At 54.8% G+C, this 17,211-nt stretch overlaps 1 protein-coding gene across 1 annotated transcript in view; it reads right to left on the bottom strand.

The window, feature by feature from the left end:
• The window catches only part of UMODL1 (uromodulin like 1), an 82,188-nt gene that overhangs the window by 28,079 nt on the left and 36,898 nt on the right, over positions 1-17,211 (bottom strand). The window contains exons 10-16 of the mRNA XM_054248944.2: positions 15,797-15,934; positions 14,123-14,767; positions 11,006-11,263; positions 8,933-9,045; positions 4,891-5,104; positions 2,189-2,326; positions 1,083-1,399 (exon numbers count right to left, since the gene is read on the bottom strand). Coding sequence (XP_054104919.2) covers positions 1,083-1,399; positions 2,189-2,326; positions 4,891-5,104; positions 8,933-9,045; positions 11,006-11,263; positions 14,123-14,767; positions 15,797-15,934 — 1,823 coding nt within the window. The remainder of the gene's footprint in view (positions 1-1,082; positions 1,400-2,188; positions 2,327-4,890; positions 5,105-8,932; positions 9,046-11,005; positions 11,264-14,122; positions 14,768-15,796; positions 15,935-17,211) is intronic.

Genomic DNA, 17,211 nt, shown 5'->3' with positions numbered 1-17,211 from the left:
CCTTAAGTTGTGCAGGTTGAGGGCTTGAGAGGGAACGTTTCGTAGCTGTTGAAATGGTGCAGGTCCGTCCTTCAGCCCAGGGAGGGTCCGAGGAGCCCCCGAGGGAGTGGAATGAGCTCAGCAGAGTGAGCTGTGCCTCCCAAGCAAGCTCGTGCTCTGTGACGGCCTCAGACCATCCACCTGAGTCCCTCAGCTTCCTGGCCACCCTCAGTCCCAGCTCCAGGCTCCAAGCAGTCTCCACACAATGGGGGCACCTGACGTCCCAACTTCCCCACTTCGTCTCTCGGCCTCTGGGACTTTCTGGCCTCTGCTCCCCAGGGCTAGCTCCTTACCCAGCCCCGAGGTCCACGTCCCAGCTCCTGCTGAGGACACCCTACCACCCCGTTCCTACCTTGTCGGCTCCCAGCCATTGACGACCCATGCCCAAGGGAGCGGGCTCTGGGTTTCATCTGCCAGCTTTGCCCCGCCCAGTACCAGAGGTCACCCCTTCCCCTCTAGGGGGTGTGTCCAGAGCCCCAACCAGAAGCAGCGCCCCCCACCAAGGCACCTCGAGAGGCAGAGCCACAGGGACGGGGCTGCTTCTCCGAGGTAGGACAGCTTAGACCCTAAACTCCCACGGACCCCGCTGAGCACCCACACACTCATATCCACACACAACTGCTTGGCTTTTCCTGCCTCTTCTGGTCCCCTGGCTCTCCATCCTGTCTGTGCAGGGAGGAGCTTTAAGCCCTGATTCAGAAGCCTGCCCCAGGCACTTTGCACCAGAGTCCCTGCTGGGTGGACTCACATCTCCCTTCTGCTTCTGGGGTACAGCCTGGTCCCTGGTTGAGAACTCAGTCCTATCCTGATGCCCCTTGCTGGGTTCCCCTCGGAGTGCAGAGTCTTGCCTGACCCCCCCCATCAAGGCCCATACGACCTAGAGCCGTCTGCGCCCTAGCGTGTATCCTGAGCCCTGCGCCCTAGTGTGTATCCCAAGCCCTGTGCCCGAGCATGTGTCCTGCGTCCTGAGCCCTCTGCACCCTGGCGTGCATCCTGAGCCCTGTGCCCGAGCGTGTGTCCTGAGCCTGGCTCTCCTGCCTTACACTCTGCATGACGGTCCCGCACTCGCTCCAGCCAGCCTCCAGAAGCACGTGCGTGCCATTGCTGAGGCTCACGTTGCAGGAGGGGTGGCTCAGATACAGCGAGGACTCAGGGATGGATTCCTGCTGCAGGAAGCGCTTCTGGATGGCGACAACCACCTTCTCGATCTCACAGAGCACCCTGACTGCTCCGGTCAGGTTCAGCCGTTGGGGCAGGCCCTGGGGGGTGGGGCTGATGCCTTGCACAAAGGCAGCCTTGGTCCCTGCTGCCATGAGGGGCCTCTCTGGGTGGGTGGCGCTCTCGTTGCCTGCAGAGTCACCTGCAAGGCACAAAGAGGAACAGGCAAAGAGTGGCTCTGTGTTTGGGGTTGGCATGGAGGGGAGGGAGTAAGGAGCAGAGTGGAGCTGCCCTGCACTCTGCAGCACCCACACCTGGGAACCACATGTTCCAGCCACAACCACACACACACGTGCACACACACCACATACACATGCAGACATGCATGCACACACATGCATACCCACATGCTCACACACATGCATGCACACGCATGCATACCCACACGCTCACACATGCATGCACACATTTACATGCACGCACACACATGTATGCACGTGCACTCATATATGCACATACACACATGCACACAGTCACACATGTACACACATGCACATACACAGGACATGCACACACCAAGTCCACTAAGGCCCCTCTTAACTGCAAAAGTGCTGGTTGGAAAGAGTGGCCGAGAGGAAACATTCCCCTTGTCGCTTGTCCAAGGCTGCGTGTTTCACAAGTCAGTCGTTCAGCATCTGTAGGTTCACACCTCATGTATGTATGCACTTTCTCTTCATGGATGTCAGAGCTAGCACTCGGAGAGATAAGGCACTGCCCAGAAGCCTGGACACGTATGAAAGAATGGGAAGGAACATGCACACACGCACGTACACATACGTCACATGCACACATGTGACCACAACTCACACACACTGCAAACTTGCCCAGGACATAAAAATACGACCTCATAGGGACAAGAAGCCCTTTGCACGTGAATGTCCTTAAAAAACCCGATGATGAGACAGTATTCAGAAAAAAATGATGACATTACCTTCACAGGGTCTCTCAGAATATTGTACAGAGAAGTCGGGGGCTCCTCCCTCGCAGCTGCAAGTGAAAGAGCCGAGGGTGTTTCGGCAGGCTGTCCCCGGCAAACAGTCATCCTCCTTCCTTTCACACTCGTCGTAATCTACACAACATTTAGAACACAAAACCCAAGAACACCCCTGGGGACTTGCAGGCTCCCACAGCCTGCTGGGGGCGACAGCGGGGGGTGGGGGGGGTTGTGCATCTCACAGACAAAGCTGGAAACTCCAGCCAGAGCCGTCCACAGTGAAGCTCCCCAATTCTGCTTCCTGCTGCTGGGGCCGGGAGTGGGCTAGGGATGTGTGCAGGGCTGTTCTGGAAGGAGGAGTCTGGCCCAAGGCCGGGGTGGGAGGTGGGCATCTGGGCAGAGCACAGCCATCCCTTCAGTTCCAGGGAGTGACCAGGAGATGCCCAGGCCCCGAGACCCACCTTGGTCCAGCCCAAGGCACCCAGGCTGTAAGCCCACCCCGGGCAAAAGGCCCTCAGGCTGTAAGCCCACCCCGGGCAAAAGGCACCCAGGCTGTAAGCCCACCCCCGGGCAAAAGGCACCCAGGCTGTAAGCCCATTCCCGGGCAAAAGGCACCCAGGCTGTAAGCCCACCCCCGGGCAAAAGGCACCCAGGCTGTAAGCCCACCCCCGGGCAAAAGGCACCCAGGCTGTAAGCCCACCCCGGGCAAAAGGCACCCAGGCTGTAAGCCCAACCCCGGGCAAAAGGCACCCAGGCTGTAAGCCCACCCCCGGGCAAAAGGCACCCAGGCTGTTTGTCTTTCACCATGACACTCAGCCGCTCACTGACAGCAAAACAGGTTTACTGCAGAACATGGATAAGAACCAGAAAAGCATGGCCAGGGGCATGTTGGCATGTGGGCCTACTTCCTTCCGGCCATTTAAAATGCAGCCAGGCTCTGAGAGCACAGCTTGCCCCTGCTACCAACTAGCAGCATGCAAATCCACAAGCCTCGATTCCCATGTTTGCACAACAAGCCGGGGCAGGGACACGCAGTAACTGGGCACCTTCTCTCTTACTAGAGCAACTGGTGATTTCCAGCTCTGGCATTTGAAGTAACACTGAAGATGAACATCTTTGTATTTAAACTACAACCCAAACTGAGACTAAATTCACTGGGACACAGTCATTAGAGGTGATGTTTCAGAATGGAAGTGGATGGCCACTTTGAAAGCACGTGGCTTCTATCACTGAATTCCTTTCCAGGAAGTGTAAGCACGTCCTCCTGCCCCAGGAATCTGTGTAAACACCTGCCTCACTACACTTTCACCAGGAAAAAGAAGACCTTTTTTGCAGTTTGATGGGCAAAGAGTACAAGGCGTTTTAATGGGGAAGCCGGTGGTCACCACAGCTGTGTCGGTCGCCCGTGTTTCTTCTTTCACTCCTCATCTGTGTCGCTCTTCCGTGCATTTATCCATCAGGATCTCATCTATTTGTGTGATCTCTCTATATACTTGGGATACCAATACGTCATCAAATTATTGAAAGTTTTTTTTAACTTTGCTTTAAAATTGTGCCTTATTTTGATTTATCCCTGTGTAGTATCTCATCCTTTTCCTCTGAAAATCGTGTTTTCCTTAGGAAGTCCTTCTTATTCTAAACGTCAAAAAGATACTAGTCTTCAACTTTTAAAAGGCCTTTGGTTTCCGACACATGCATCTATAAGCTGTTCATCATTTATGTTCAAGTATGATAAGGAAAAAGAATCTACGTTGTCTTTTTCTCCCTGCTTTTCTTGTGAATCATTTTTACTGGGATCTCCCTGGGAACGGTGCTTGGGAGGGACATGTCTGCCTTCTGCCCATGGAAACACGTAGCTGAGGAGCAGCAGACCCGGGAAGAAAACAGCACCCCGGGAATCTGCAGATTCACCTGAAGATGTTTTCAGCACTTCAGCCTTCAAAACATTATCATCACAGTAAGAGGGAGGGACAGAGATGTCCCTCTATTCCACATGTTCATCTAATTCCGGGGGAGGAAGGGCCACCACACAGCATCTTTCAGAAGTGCAGGGTAGTGGCTGCCGCTGGTTCGGGAACATGGGAGAGGCGCCGTCCCAGCCTCCCTACCCTGTATGAAGGTGTCTCCTCCGACCACCTCCAGCAGAGGCGCCCCCCAGCCTCCCCACCCTGTATGAAGGTGTCTCCTCCGACCACCTCCAGCAGAGGCGCCCCCCAGCCTCCCTACCCTGTATGAAGGTGTCTCCTCCGACCACCTCCAGCAGAGGTGCCGCCCAGCCTCCCTACCCTGTATGAAGGTGTCTCCTCCGACCACCTCCAGCAGAGGTGCCGCCCAGCCTCCCTACCCTGTATGAAGGTGTCTCCTCCGACCACCTCCAGCAGAGGCGCCGTCCCAGCCTCCCTACCCTGTATGAAGGTGTCTCCTCCGACCACCTCCAGCAGAGGCGCCCCCCAGCCTCCCTACTCTGTATGAAGGTGTCTCCTCCCATCACCTCCAGCAGAGGTGCCCCCCAGCCTCCCTACCCTGTATGAAGGTGTCTCCTCCCATCACCTCCAGCAGAGGCGCCGCCCAGCCTCCCTACCCTGTATGAAGGTGTCTCCTCCGACCACCTCCAGCAGAGGTGCCGCCCAGCCTCCCCACCCTGTATGAAGGTGTCTCCTCCCATCACCTCCATCAGAGGCGCCGCCCAGCCTCCCTACCCTGTATGAAGGTGTCTCCTCCCATCACCTCCAGCAGAGGCGCCGTCTGGAAGGCGGTGAGGAACGCGGAGGCCACCTCCCGGACATCCAGGTCTGCAATGATCAGCAAGTGAAACTCGACCACGACACTGCCGTTGGTGACACCAATGACTTCCATCCTGACCCCGCCAGCGTCCACGTGCTGACGCAGGGCAGCTGGCAGGGAGTCCCACACCTGTGGGGGAAGAGGCCATGTGAGGGGATCCCCACACTGAGAGAAAACAGGTGCCTGTCCCAAGGCAGCTCCTCCTGGGAGTCTGCCCAGCAGCTGGGCTGGCCCGTGGCACAAAGGTCAAAGCCACAGGCTGGTTCTGGGCCCTTTCCCATCTGCTGTGCTTTCAAGCCCAGCACAAATGCCTGGGAGCGTCTGTGATATGAGAAGAACCCTTGCTTCCCCATAAACCAGCAAACAGCTTCAGAAAGACACCTGTGAGTAGAGGATGGGACTTGGGGCACAGGCAGAGACCCTTCCTCATGGGGCTTAAAATTTGCTGGGAGCTCACAAGGGCTTTTAGAAGCTCATACTCCGGGTTTGCAGCCACAGAGGGCAGGGGCTGAGTGCAGGGTGGTGGGGAGGGAGGCCACTTCTGCTGCTTTCTCTGCAACAGCCTCTTTGCTCCTGGCACTGCTGAACGTGTCCCCTTTCATCCTCCCTCCCTGCCTGTCCCCAGACTGCTTCCCATGAGCATTTCCACCACCCCTACTAGGACAGTAGGTTCCTGCCCCTGAACGGCCTGCGTCTCTTTGCGCAGAGTCACATGCCAGGCACTGTATGATTCCACGCTGACCCACCACGGTCAAAGCACCCAGAAAGGCAAACAACTTTGTAATGAGCATCAATCATCCACAGTGCAAATCTCCTATGGAAAGGGCTCCTCCAGGGGTGGTCCTCACAGGTGCAGTGGCCCGAGGCCCCGGTCATGGACTCACCTCCCAGCCTCTGAGTCACCAAGGGGATCAGATCCATCGTCCCTCTCCGAGACTTTGGACCCCAGGGAGAGCCAGCTGCCCTTGGCACAGGCAGACGACTGTGTTCATGGTTGTCTTCACAATCGGTTCTTCCCTCTCTTTTTCTCTCAGGGGAGTCTGTCATAGTCTTGGACTAAGGTCACTTTCAGCTGCATTTCAAACCAACCTCTAAGCAAAGTTCCAGGCCCCTTGCTAGGAAGTGGGCAGGAACCAGGCACCGAGGCAGGCAGACAACACCTCTGGACATCCACGTCTGCGGTTACCAGCAAGTGAAACCCCGAAGTGTCTCTTAACATCCTACTTCTGTGATTAAGTTGTATAATTATTTGCTGTCCTGAAATTCTAGGCAAACAGAAAAACAGCATCCCCAAAAAACGGACAAAGAGGAAACATTAACCAAGAAACTCGGGAAGGAAATGCAGCCGCCTCATTTGGCCTCCAGAACCCGGTGGAAGGATTCAGCGTTTGTTGTTTAACATGGTAATTACTATTCAACCTTATCAATGAAACCACATTATTAATCAAACCATATTATTAGTCAAACTGTCAACAACTCTTGAATGCACGCAGCGGGAGCTGGGAATGAGCTGGAGCACCGGGACTGCTCCAGAAGGCGGCGGGATCGTTTCATGCATGGGTGAAGCGCTGGGGATTCCAGACCTAGACCACTAGGTGGCAGTGTCAAACCCTCTCTATGCGGAGTCTTTTTTTTTTTTTGGTGGGGGGGGATGGAGTTTCGCTCATGTTACCCAGGCTGGAGTGGAATGGCACGATCTCGGCTCACCGCAACCTCTGCATCCTGGGTTCAAGCAATTCTCCTGCCTCAGCCTCCCGAGTAGCTGGGACTACAGGCAGGCACCACCATGCCCAGCTAATTTTTGTATTTTTAGTAGAGACGGGGTTTCACCATGTTGACCAGGATGGTCTCGATCTCTTGACCTCGTGATCCACCCGCCTCGGCCTCCCAAAGTGCTGCGATTATAGGTGTGAGCCACCGTGCCCAGACTCAGGGAAAGCTACGATGTGAGATTTCAGGCAAACAAAGTCACTAGATTATGACAAGGGCACTCCCTACACCTCAAGAAGTCCATAAGAATGCACGTCACTAAATGGTAGCAGGTAGACTCCCAGAGAATGCTGAGGGGATGGCAGGGAAGGGTGCAGGAAGGGGCAGGGAAAGAACTTTTGTTGAGGAAGGGCATCGCAGCAATATTTATTTGCTTATTTATTTAATTTAAATAGCATTTCGCTCTTGTTGCCCAGGCTGGAGTGCAATGGCACGATCTCAGCTCACCGCAACCTCCGCCTCCAGGATTCAACAGATTCTCCTGCCTCAGCCTCCTGAGTAGCTGGGATTACAGGCGCACACCACCACATCCGGCTAATTTTGTATTTTTAGTAGAGTTGGGGTTTCTCCATGTTGGTCAGGCTGGTCTTGAACTCCTGACCTCAGGTGATCCGCCCACCACGGCCTCCCAAAGTGCTGAGATTACAGGCGTGAGCCTGCGCGCCTGGCCCCGCAGTACTATTTATAACAGAATGGGGGAGCCACCCAGTGCCTGTCAGTGAATAAATGGATGAGTCTGCATGATAAAGTTGCACCCTAGCCACAAGAAGGAATGCAGGAGGATCGCTTGAACTCGGGAGGCAGAGGTTGTGGTGAGCTGAGATCACACCACTACACTCCAGCCTAGGCAACTACAGCAAAACTCCATCTCAAAGAAATAAATACATAAATAGTGCTGACACATGTTGCCACGTGGATGACACCCAAAAACCTCATTTTAACTGAAAGAAGCCAGAAAAAGTCACATATTGCACAGTTCTATTTCTTTGAAATGTTCACAGTGGACATATCCATAGAGACAGAAAGCAGATTCGTGGTTACCAGGGACTGGAGGAAATAGCAAGAGGGAATGACTTCCTTTTTTTTTTTCTTTCTTTCTTTCTTTTTTTTTTTTTTTTGAGATGGAGTCTTGCTCTGTTGCCCAGGCTGGAGTGCAATGGTGAGATCTCAGCTCACTGCAACCTCTGCCTCCCGAGTTCAAGCAATTCTCCTGACTCAGCCTCCTGAGTAGCTGGAATTACAGGTGTGTACCACCACGCCTGGCTAATTTTTGTATTTTTAGTAGAGATGGGGTTTCATCTTGTTGGTCAGGCTGATCTCGAATGCCTGACCTCAGGTGATGCACCTGCCTTAGCCTCCCAAATTGCTTGGATTACAGGTGTGAGTCACTGTGCCCAGCTGGGAGTAACTTCTAATGGGTGTGAGGTTTCTTTCTGGGTGATAAAAATGTTCTGGAATTAGATAGTGGTGATGGTTGCACAATTTTGCAAAACAGTCTAAACTACTGAACTCTACAGTTTAAAAGTGAAGATTTTATGGTCTATGAAACAGACCTCATTTTGTAAAGCCTTTAAAAAAAAAAAAAAAAAAGGACGGAATTTCTGCTTCATAGGTTCCACAACTGACAAACAGGTTTCACTGGACAGAAAACCACGTGAAGCAAGGATGTGGCAGAGGAAGGGTCGTGTCTGCTGACTGTGTCTGTACCAGGGAGGATCCAGGGACACTCAGAGAGCCAGGCCAGAGTTTAAGGTCCTGGCTTCCCTCAGAAATGAGGAGTTCATAGGACCTTCAAGTCAAATTCCTAGTTGGATGAAACTAGAATTCTTTTTTTTTTAGACAGGGTCTCACTCTGTTGTACAGTTTGGAGTGCAATGGCACGATCTCAGCTTACTGCAGCCTCTGCCTCCCAGGTTCAAGAGATTCTCCTGTCTTAGCCTCCCAAGTGGCTGGAATCACAGGCATGCGCCACCAGGACTGGCTAATTTTTGTATTTTTTTTTTATGGATATGGGGTTTTGCCATGTTGCCCAGGCTGGTCTCGAACCCCTGAGCTCAGGCAACACGCCGCCTCTGCCTCCCAAAGTGCTAGGATTACAGACATGAGCCACGGCACCTGCCAAGAATTCAATCAGCCTTCCTCCCCTTCCCTCCTGAAAGGAATTAAGGGCTGATCTCGCCAACTCACCGTCCTGAAGAATAGTTCTAGGAAACGTCGATACTCCTGGCTGCTTGCATTACCAAAGGATTCTGAGTACCCAACATTTGCGATTCTGACCTTTCCAGTGAGCTTCTGGGCCGCTGCAGGATGGAGGATAAGCACATTTGGAATTGGCGATGTATTCGATAACAGACTATCATTTCAGTCTTAAAAAGCATATTCTCACATCCAGGAAGAGCATCACACCAAGGCTGGCCTGTGCTCTAGAAGGAAGGAATAGTGCCAGGGGCCCGGGGAGACAGCCAACCAGATTCAGGAGGACACAGGACAAAGCCTGAGCCCAGTGGGAGAACCTTCCAGAGTCAGCCCGGCCCCTGCAACTCTCCCCACAACTCACACACAGCCTTCCTTCCTTGCTGCCGTTACCCATGCCGGGGTGTTCAAACAATTTACCAGCAAGCTGGCGTGACTTAGAGCATGTGGAGGCACCATTAAATAACTTTGCCAGGGCCACAGGTGCAAACTGGGCTGTCCCAGGTACACCAGGACTCAGGACCCTGGCCAGGTCTCTGCTCAGAGCCCATATGCCCACAGGGTGCCCAGGAGCCTTGTTTAGAGCGGGCCCTTCTTCCTCCCGAAGCAGCCCCACCTCCCCTGGTCTATGGACAATCCCTGTTTTGGTATCACCTGTTCCATCTGAATCTTTTCCCTCCATGGAGGGCTTCTAGGAGTATGTGGCACATAAACGTGGCCCAGAAATGTTGCCACCCCATCCTGGCCTTGGCATGGCAGCCACGCCAGTGTTCAGTCAGTCCGTCTAGATATTTGTGAAGCACCTGCCATGTGCCAGAGGCATTCTAGATAGTGAAGAAGAAAGACACAGCTCTCCTCTCGGGGGCTTAGAGTCCATCTCCCCAGAGTTTCTCACTCAGGCTCAAGACAAACCACAGAGCCATTCTGCTATGCATTCCTGGGCCAACCCCAAACTCTATGTCCTTGACATCATTGCTATTGCTGCCCCTGAGGGCCTCTGCTTCAGTCTCCATGGCTGGCATGGGCAGCCCAGTCTGAAAGCCATCAGCAGCAGGTCATGTGCACAGGTGAGAGCAGGCTCTGGGTCCCACATGCAGCCTGTCCCTTCCAGAGCAGCTGAGACCTTCGGAGGCCCAGCTCTGGCTCTCAGACACCAGGGCCACCGTGCCTGACCACCCAGCCAGCACTAATCTCCCTCCTCTCCAGCTGGTCGTGAACTTGCACAATTAACGCCATGCACTCCATCTGTTGTATAACTTCCCCGGCATGGCTGACCAGGGCTTTACAGCATGGTCTGTCCCCTGGTGTACCTGGGACAGACGTTCTAAACTCTTGTTACTGCATCCCAATAGGCCATCTTACACCTCCCTCAAGGGGTGCGCACCCCACTGCACAGACCACTGCTGGCAACGCTTGGGAAGCTGCCCAGGATGTGAAAACTGACCTGCAGCCTCACACGCCCCTGACTATTTGGGAAACGTACACAGAAGAAAATACCCACGTTTCAATGCTAATGGAAAAAATAGGAATTTCATCCAAATACATGTAATGTTGTCACTGCTCAGCTCCAAGCAGCAGTCTCTGTTTGATTCATTACTGCTCAGTTCTTTACTTTGTGGCCCGGGCTCTGGCTCCAGCAGGCTGCTCACAGATCATCTGTGTGCCTGTTGGTTATCTGCTGATGTCCTTCTTGAAAGCCAAGTCCTTTGAGACTGTTGAGATCAGAGGGAATGGGTGCAGCTCAACAGACGGGCAGCGCGCGTGTCTTCTGTACCGCATCCCCACAAGGACACAGGCGAGCCCACACCCGCAGCCCCCAGGCATGGTCCACAGCCCTCTGCCTGTGCCCAAAGGCTGCCTAATGCCTTTTCCTGAATAAGCTGCCTCCTGCCTGGATGTTGTTTGTTGCATGCCTGCTGAGGATGAAGCTGGCTGGATACCCCTAAGCTGAGAGGAACAATGGCACCTAGCAGCCCACAGACAAATCCAGCTCTCTTAAGCCTTAACCCACTGAACGTCTTCTTCAGACCTTTTATTCCTGTTTAAAAACAAATGGAAGCCTGTTACCTGTCCTCACTTTCAGACGAGCTCTGGCTCCTTCTTTCCCACACACTTTGGCCACGATCTCCACCAGGTGCAAGACCCCAGGCTCCAGCCCCGACAGGGTCACACTCGTGTCCCAGGTCTCTAGGACCACCGTGGGGCTCCACGCAGAAGTCAGAGTGAGCTGGAAGGCAGAGCCCAGAGCGAGACGCGCCTCCCATGCCAGGTGGAAACCTGTGCTGGTCACATTGGAGACCACGATCCTCCCAATGGAGACGGGAACTGGGAAGTGCAGTGTAAACACCAAAGTTAAAATCAAGCCATTCCCAGGAGAGAGGAGACAAGAAGCCTCCCCTGATACCAAAAATCCAGTTCATCACCATGGGAACACAGGGGGTTTGCAGGTGATGACCACCAAGGCAAGTCTTGTGATGGGTGAGCAGGATCCTGCACAAGGCTCCAGAGCCTGGGCTTCCTTTCCCCTGTGCCCCTCCTCAGGACAATAGCAAATGCTTCTGATTTTGTTTTCCTTCAGCAGATGGTTCATATACATCCCTGAGGCCCCTGGATTTCCCCAAAATGAAGGCCTCTCGAGAAGGTTCTTGGTGGCTCCTCAGATGGACTGTCCACTCTTGACCCTTGGGTGGATTTACCCAGGGTCCACCTAAGGGTCAGGATTGGTGACAATGCTGGCTAGAGAGCCATTCTTACAGGAAGACACCAGGTCCCTTGGTAATACTGACTTACATGGGCTTAAGAATTTAGTCTTGGAGCCTGTACTGCTTAGCAGAGGAAATGCACTGATGGAGAGCACTTTTAACAGTTTATTTGGGTAAAATCCAGAGGCAGGCCATCTCTGCAAGCTCACAGGACTGTCATGGCCGAGACCCAGTTCCTGCACTGATCTGCTGTGAATCTCCTGAGATGTCACCTGGGGCTTGGTGATGGCTAAATATTCTACAGGTAACATAAAACTGCTGGGGGTTACAGTGGGACAAGGGGTGCAAAACAGCTAAGGGGGTGCAGGAACCCTGGATATGTAGAGCAGAGGGGGTACAAAACACTTAGGGGGTAAACAAACAACTGGGTGTGCAGAAAAGCGGACAATGCAGAGCATCTGTGAGGGTGCAAAACATCTGGGGTGAAGAACAGCAAGGAAAGTGAAGAACAAACATGGGGGCAGAACAGCTGAGGGTGCGTGAGCAGCTGGGGAGGTGCAGAACACCTACGGAGGTGCAGAACAGCTGGGAAGGCGCAGAACGGCTAGGGAGTCACAGGGCAGCTGGGGAGATGCAGAGCAACTGGAAAGATGCAGAACAGCTGAGGGTGCGTGAAGCAGCTGGGGAGGTGCAGAACACCTACGGAGGTGCAGAACAGCTGGGAAGGCGTAGAACGGCTGGGGAGTCACAGCGCAGCTGGGGAGATGCAGAGCAACTGGGGGATACAGAACAACTGAGGAGATATAGAACAGCCCGGGAGATGCAGAAGAGCCGGGGAGATGCAGAACAGCTGGGGAGATGCAGAACAGCTGGGGAGACATAGAACAGCCAGGGAGATGCAGAAGAGCCGGGGAGGTATAGAACAGCTGGGGAGACATAGAACAGCTGGAGAGACATAGAACAGCTGGGGAGATGCAGAAAAGCTGGGGAGATATAGAACTGCTGGGGAGATATAGAACAGCTGGGGAGATGCAGAAGAGCCGGGAAGATGCAGAACAGCTGGGGAGATGCAGAACAGCTGGGGAGATTTAGAACAGCTGGGGAGACAGAACAGCCAGGGAGATGCAAAAGAGCCGGGGAGGTATAGAACAGCTGAGGAGACATAGAACAGCTGGGGAGATGCAGAACAGCTGGGGAGACATAGAACAGCCAGGGAGATGCAGAAGAGCCGGGGAGGTATAGAACAGCTGGGGAGACATAGAACAGCTGGGGAGACATAGAACAGCTGGGGAGATGCAGAAAAGCCGGGGAGATATAGAACTGCTGGGGAGATATAGAACAGCTGGGGAGACGCAGAAGAGCTGGGGAGATATAGAACAGCTGGGGAGATATAGAACAGCTGAGCAGACGCAGAACAGCTGGGGAGGTGCAAACAGCTGGGCAGATGCAGAACAGCTAGGGAGATATAGAACAGCTAGGGAGATATAGAACAGCTGGGCAGACGCAGAACAGCTGGGGAGGTGCAGAACAGCTGGGCAGACGCAGAACAGCTGGGGAGGTGCAGAACAGCTGGGCAGACGCAGAACAGCTGGGGAGGTGCAGAACAGCTGGGCAGACGCAGAACAGCTGGGGAGGTGCAGAACAGCTGGGCAGACGCAGAACAGCTGGGGAGGTGCAGAACAGCTGGGCAGAAGCAGAACAGCTGGGGAGGTGCAGAACAGCTGGGGAGACGTAGAACGGCTGGGGAGACGCAGAACAGCCGGGGAGACGCAGAACAGCCGGGGAGATATAGAACAGCTGGGCAGACGCAGAACGGTTGGGGAGACGTAGAACAGCTGGGGAGGTGCAGAATAGCTGGGCAGATACAGAACAGCTGGGGGGGGTCAGATCAGCTGGGAGTACAGAAAACCCAGGAGTGCAGAAAGGTTGGGGTGCAGCACACATTGGTGTGCAGAGCAGCTGCTGGGCCGCAGAACACTTAGGAGGGTGACAGAACAGCCGAGGGGTGTGGAACAGTGCAGATGCAGCACAGCTATGGGCATGCACCATTACTGGGGGGTCCAGAATTGTTGTGAGGTGACATCACGCTGATCAGGGCTGGGGAGGCTGGGGCACAGCCCTGCTAGGAGGCAGGACAACTGGGGTGGCCACCACCTCAGGGGATGGCTCCAGTACCTAATGTGACAAGTAAGCCCAAAGACTGCTCCTGAGGCAGACCTCTGCCCCAGCTGCTGCAAACAGGGAGCCCTGTGAGGTGGGAGGAGAGGGCTGGAACAGGTGAGAAGACCAAGCTGCCTTCCTAATTCGAACAGAAACCATCTGCTGGACACCCGTTTCCTCATGCACAAGATGAGGATGCCACCTGAGCCATGCTAGCAGCCTGCACCTCCACGGCTGCAGGGGCTTTGCCACCTGAGGCTCCCATAGGCTGCATGGCCCCTCTTGGTCCTAGGCCCCAGCATGCATCATTGGAGGAACTCACCACAGGCAGGGCTCTTCAGAGGTGTAAGGGTGGGGGTCGATGGCAGGTCTGCAGAGCCAGAGGGTCCACTGTTCTCATTTTGCAGCCACGTGGGATTCAGAAGTGTTTCCCAGGTGGGACGTGTGGCATGCCACATGACATGGCCAGTGGGGTCCTTGGTAGGGGAAGGCCAGGAGGAGTTTCCCAGTAACTGTTCAGGGAGGGCCAGTGGGCCATCTGTGGCCCCAGGAGGGAAGCTGTGGGTTGACCCAGGAGCCTTGGGGGAGGAGGTGGTGCCTATCACCCTGACAGTGTTCCTGTGGCCGGGGATCTCGTGGCTGGTGCTCCCCTGGCTGGTGCTCCCCTGGCTGGAGTTTGCCTGGCTCCCTTGGTCCATCCCCAAACCTGGGGCAATGCTGGGCGCCTCCTGCTCCACACCTTTTCCTGTGTTGTTTCTGTCATACCCAACCACACTGCTGCCTCCTCTCCTGGGTGGGGGCCCTGGGGTCCAGGTCTGGCCTACTGCCGGGGTGCTCCGAAGGTGCCCAGGGCTGGGTGACAAGGTGAAGTTCTCTAAGCCGAGGGCTGTCATTCCCGTGCCAAGAGCTGGGACCGTGACCCCTGTTGCCGCAGACAGCCCACCGCCGGTGGGGCTCACCAGGTCACCTGCCAAGACACATCCAGTGTCAGATCCTGCTGGATCCCGCCCATGTCCCACAGGACAGCTCTGCATCCCACGTGGACCTGGGCAGGGAGGCAGGCGGGCTCAGCCAGCTTTCAGGAGTGTCTCACTGGCCGGTGTTTACAGGCTCCCTGGGGCTTCCTGAAGGCAAGTCACACATTTCCGCTGGATAAATGAGGAAACTGAAGCAGGGGGTGAGGGATCCACCTGGCAGGGGCTGCAAACCCTGACTTGAATGCAGGGCGTGGTTCTCACAAGCCTCAGATTAATCCATCAGGGCTTTGGGAAAAATGGGACAACTTCCCCCAGATTTGTGCTCAGTGTGGGGCTTGGTGCTGCCATCGGCTTGCAGGACATTAGGCAGGTAAGACACACAGGAGAGGTCAAGCGTGGGGTGTTCGGAAGCGGTCAGCACGCAGCGGCTAAGGAATATTCTCCCAGGGAACAGGCCTCAGCCGCTGACTTCCAGCTAGAAAGGCCTCGGGGGCTGCAAGCCGGCGTCTGGGTGCCTCTGCCACACCTGCGTGCAGGTGGACACTGCTAATCAGTCACCGCATTTTAGGTCTGCATGTGGCCTCCTCCTGCTGCTCAACTCAGCACCCCAGGTATCCCCAACCCACCCATCAGAACTGGCTCAGAAAAGACGTGGGGCTGATACAGCAGGTCTAGAGTTCAGGGGCCCCCCTCGTGACTTCTGTGGGCCCAGGGAACTTGGCCTTCATGGACCCCTGTGCCCCTCCACTTAAAAATCTATCAAAAACTACACTTTATAATGGCATTTGGATAGAGATGAGTGTCATCCAGGCTGGATTCATTGTTTTATGTATATTTGCTATCCTTCTATTAATTTCTCTTCTAGTTTTAAAAGAAATTGAAATGAAATATTTCTGTGAGTCCCTAACATTACCATAGGTCCTCAGCACTGCACCTGATGGAGAATTGGACCTTGCCTCACCCCCAGATCCCCACCCAGGGGCCTTCCCAGAGTTGGCAGTGTAGGGGAGAATACACACCCTCACAGACCCGGCCCGCGCGGGAGGGCATGGCGTCCCTGGCTGTTCGGCACTGGCAGGTGTAGGAGCCCTCCAGATTGATGCACCAGGCAGCCGGCGAGCAGTCGTGCTCCGTGCTGTCCACACACTCGTCCCAGTCTGCCGGGGGAGACACAAGACAAGACCCAGGAGCAAATGGTCAGAGTGGTCAGAAGACAGACCCGCGCTGGAAGGAGTCCTTCCTGGCCATCTTTGCGGTGAATGGCCGGAGCAGGGGCACTTTTGGGGCAGAGGCGGGGCATCCGTCCAACACCCTCGTGACAGCTTATGGCCTGCCTGTGCCTACCTTCACATCGGCTGGCTAATTTGGGGGCAAAGAAATGTTGCTTCCTTTGGGTGACACAGCACCCACAGGTGTGCATGTATCCCTCTCTTATTCTGTTTCCACACCCAAAAAGTTGAAATGCGTTCTCTTCTCTTCAATGTGCCCACATTATCCAATACTTAGTGTCTCAACCAAGAAACAGAAAAACGACTGAGCCGGGGAGGGGGTCCACCTGAGTCTCACATGAACTTGCCGCACCATTTTAGACCACCCAGGTGTCTCAACGGGTGTGCACTTCCTCCTGTGCCCCAAAGACATGGGAAGTCATGTCACTGGAGGGCCTGCCTGGGGAATGTCAGCGGGGACAAGGACAATGCAGTTCCCATGGGGGTGACTGAGCTGAGGTCAGCGGGGCGGGCCCTGCTAGATGGTGACAGTGCTTCTGTGAGTGCTTCTGCAAAGCTGCAGCTGGAGGTGCCCAGAGTGCCAGGAAGCTCCAGCTCAGTTGGAATTTAAGCCATGACGAGGGACCAGTTCAGTTGCGTGCAAAGAAAACCCTGCCGCTGAGTGCTCAGAGACTCGTCATGGTTTTTCCTGTTGTGCTGCTTTCTGTCTCCACAGAGGCAGCTTCTCTGGAGAACAACACAACAGCTGTGCCACCATGATGGCATGGCCTGGAGGCTGCCTTGCCATCAGAACGCTGCTGGTGCCCGCCCACACCTCTTCCTGGGGTGCTACTCAACGTCCAGCCTACAGGTACCTCTCCAGGGGTGATCCGGGTTGGGGCTGGAGCGTAGGCTGGCCGGGCTGCAGTCCATGGAGGACAGCAGAGGCACCAGGCAAGACGCTGGCTCAAACCACCAAGCACCTGGTGTCTATTTTGGTGCGTGGTGATTCACCTAGCCTTCACTCCCCCGTCCCCCCAGACAGCTCCCAAGCAAGCTCAGAAGAAGCGCTGGCAGCTGTGTTTAGTCCTGCATTAAGCCTTGAGGCTTGCCAGCCCTGCAGTTCATAGGAAGAGGCAGGTGTGGGAGCAGAAGAGCTGCCAGTGAGCCTCTGCACCCTCGAGGGCTGGCCAGACGTGGGTCCAGAGGGGGCGGGAACCCAGGGA

Source organism: Callithrix jacchus, chromosome 21 (assembly GCF_049354715.1).
Source record: "Callithrix jacchus isolate 240 chromosome 21, calJac240_pri, whole genome shotgun sequence".
Taxonomy (NCBI): Eukaryota; Metazoa; Chordata; class Mammalia; order Primates; family Cebidae; genus Callithrix; species Callithrix jacchus.
The sequence above is the reverse complement of the archived record's forward strand: the minus strand, read 5'-3'. Positions and strand labels throughout refer to the sequence as shown.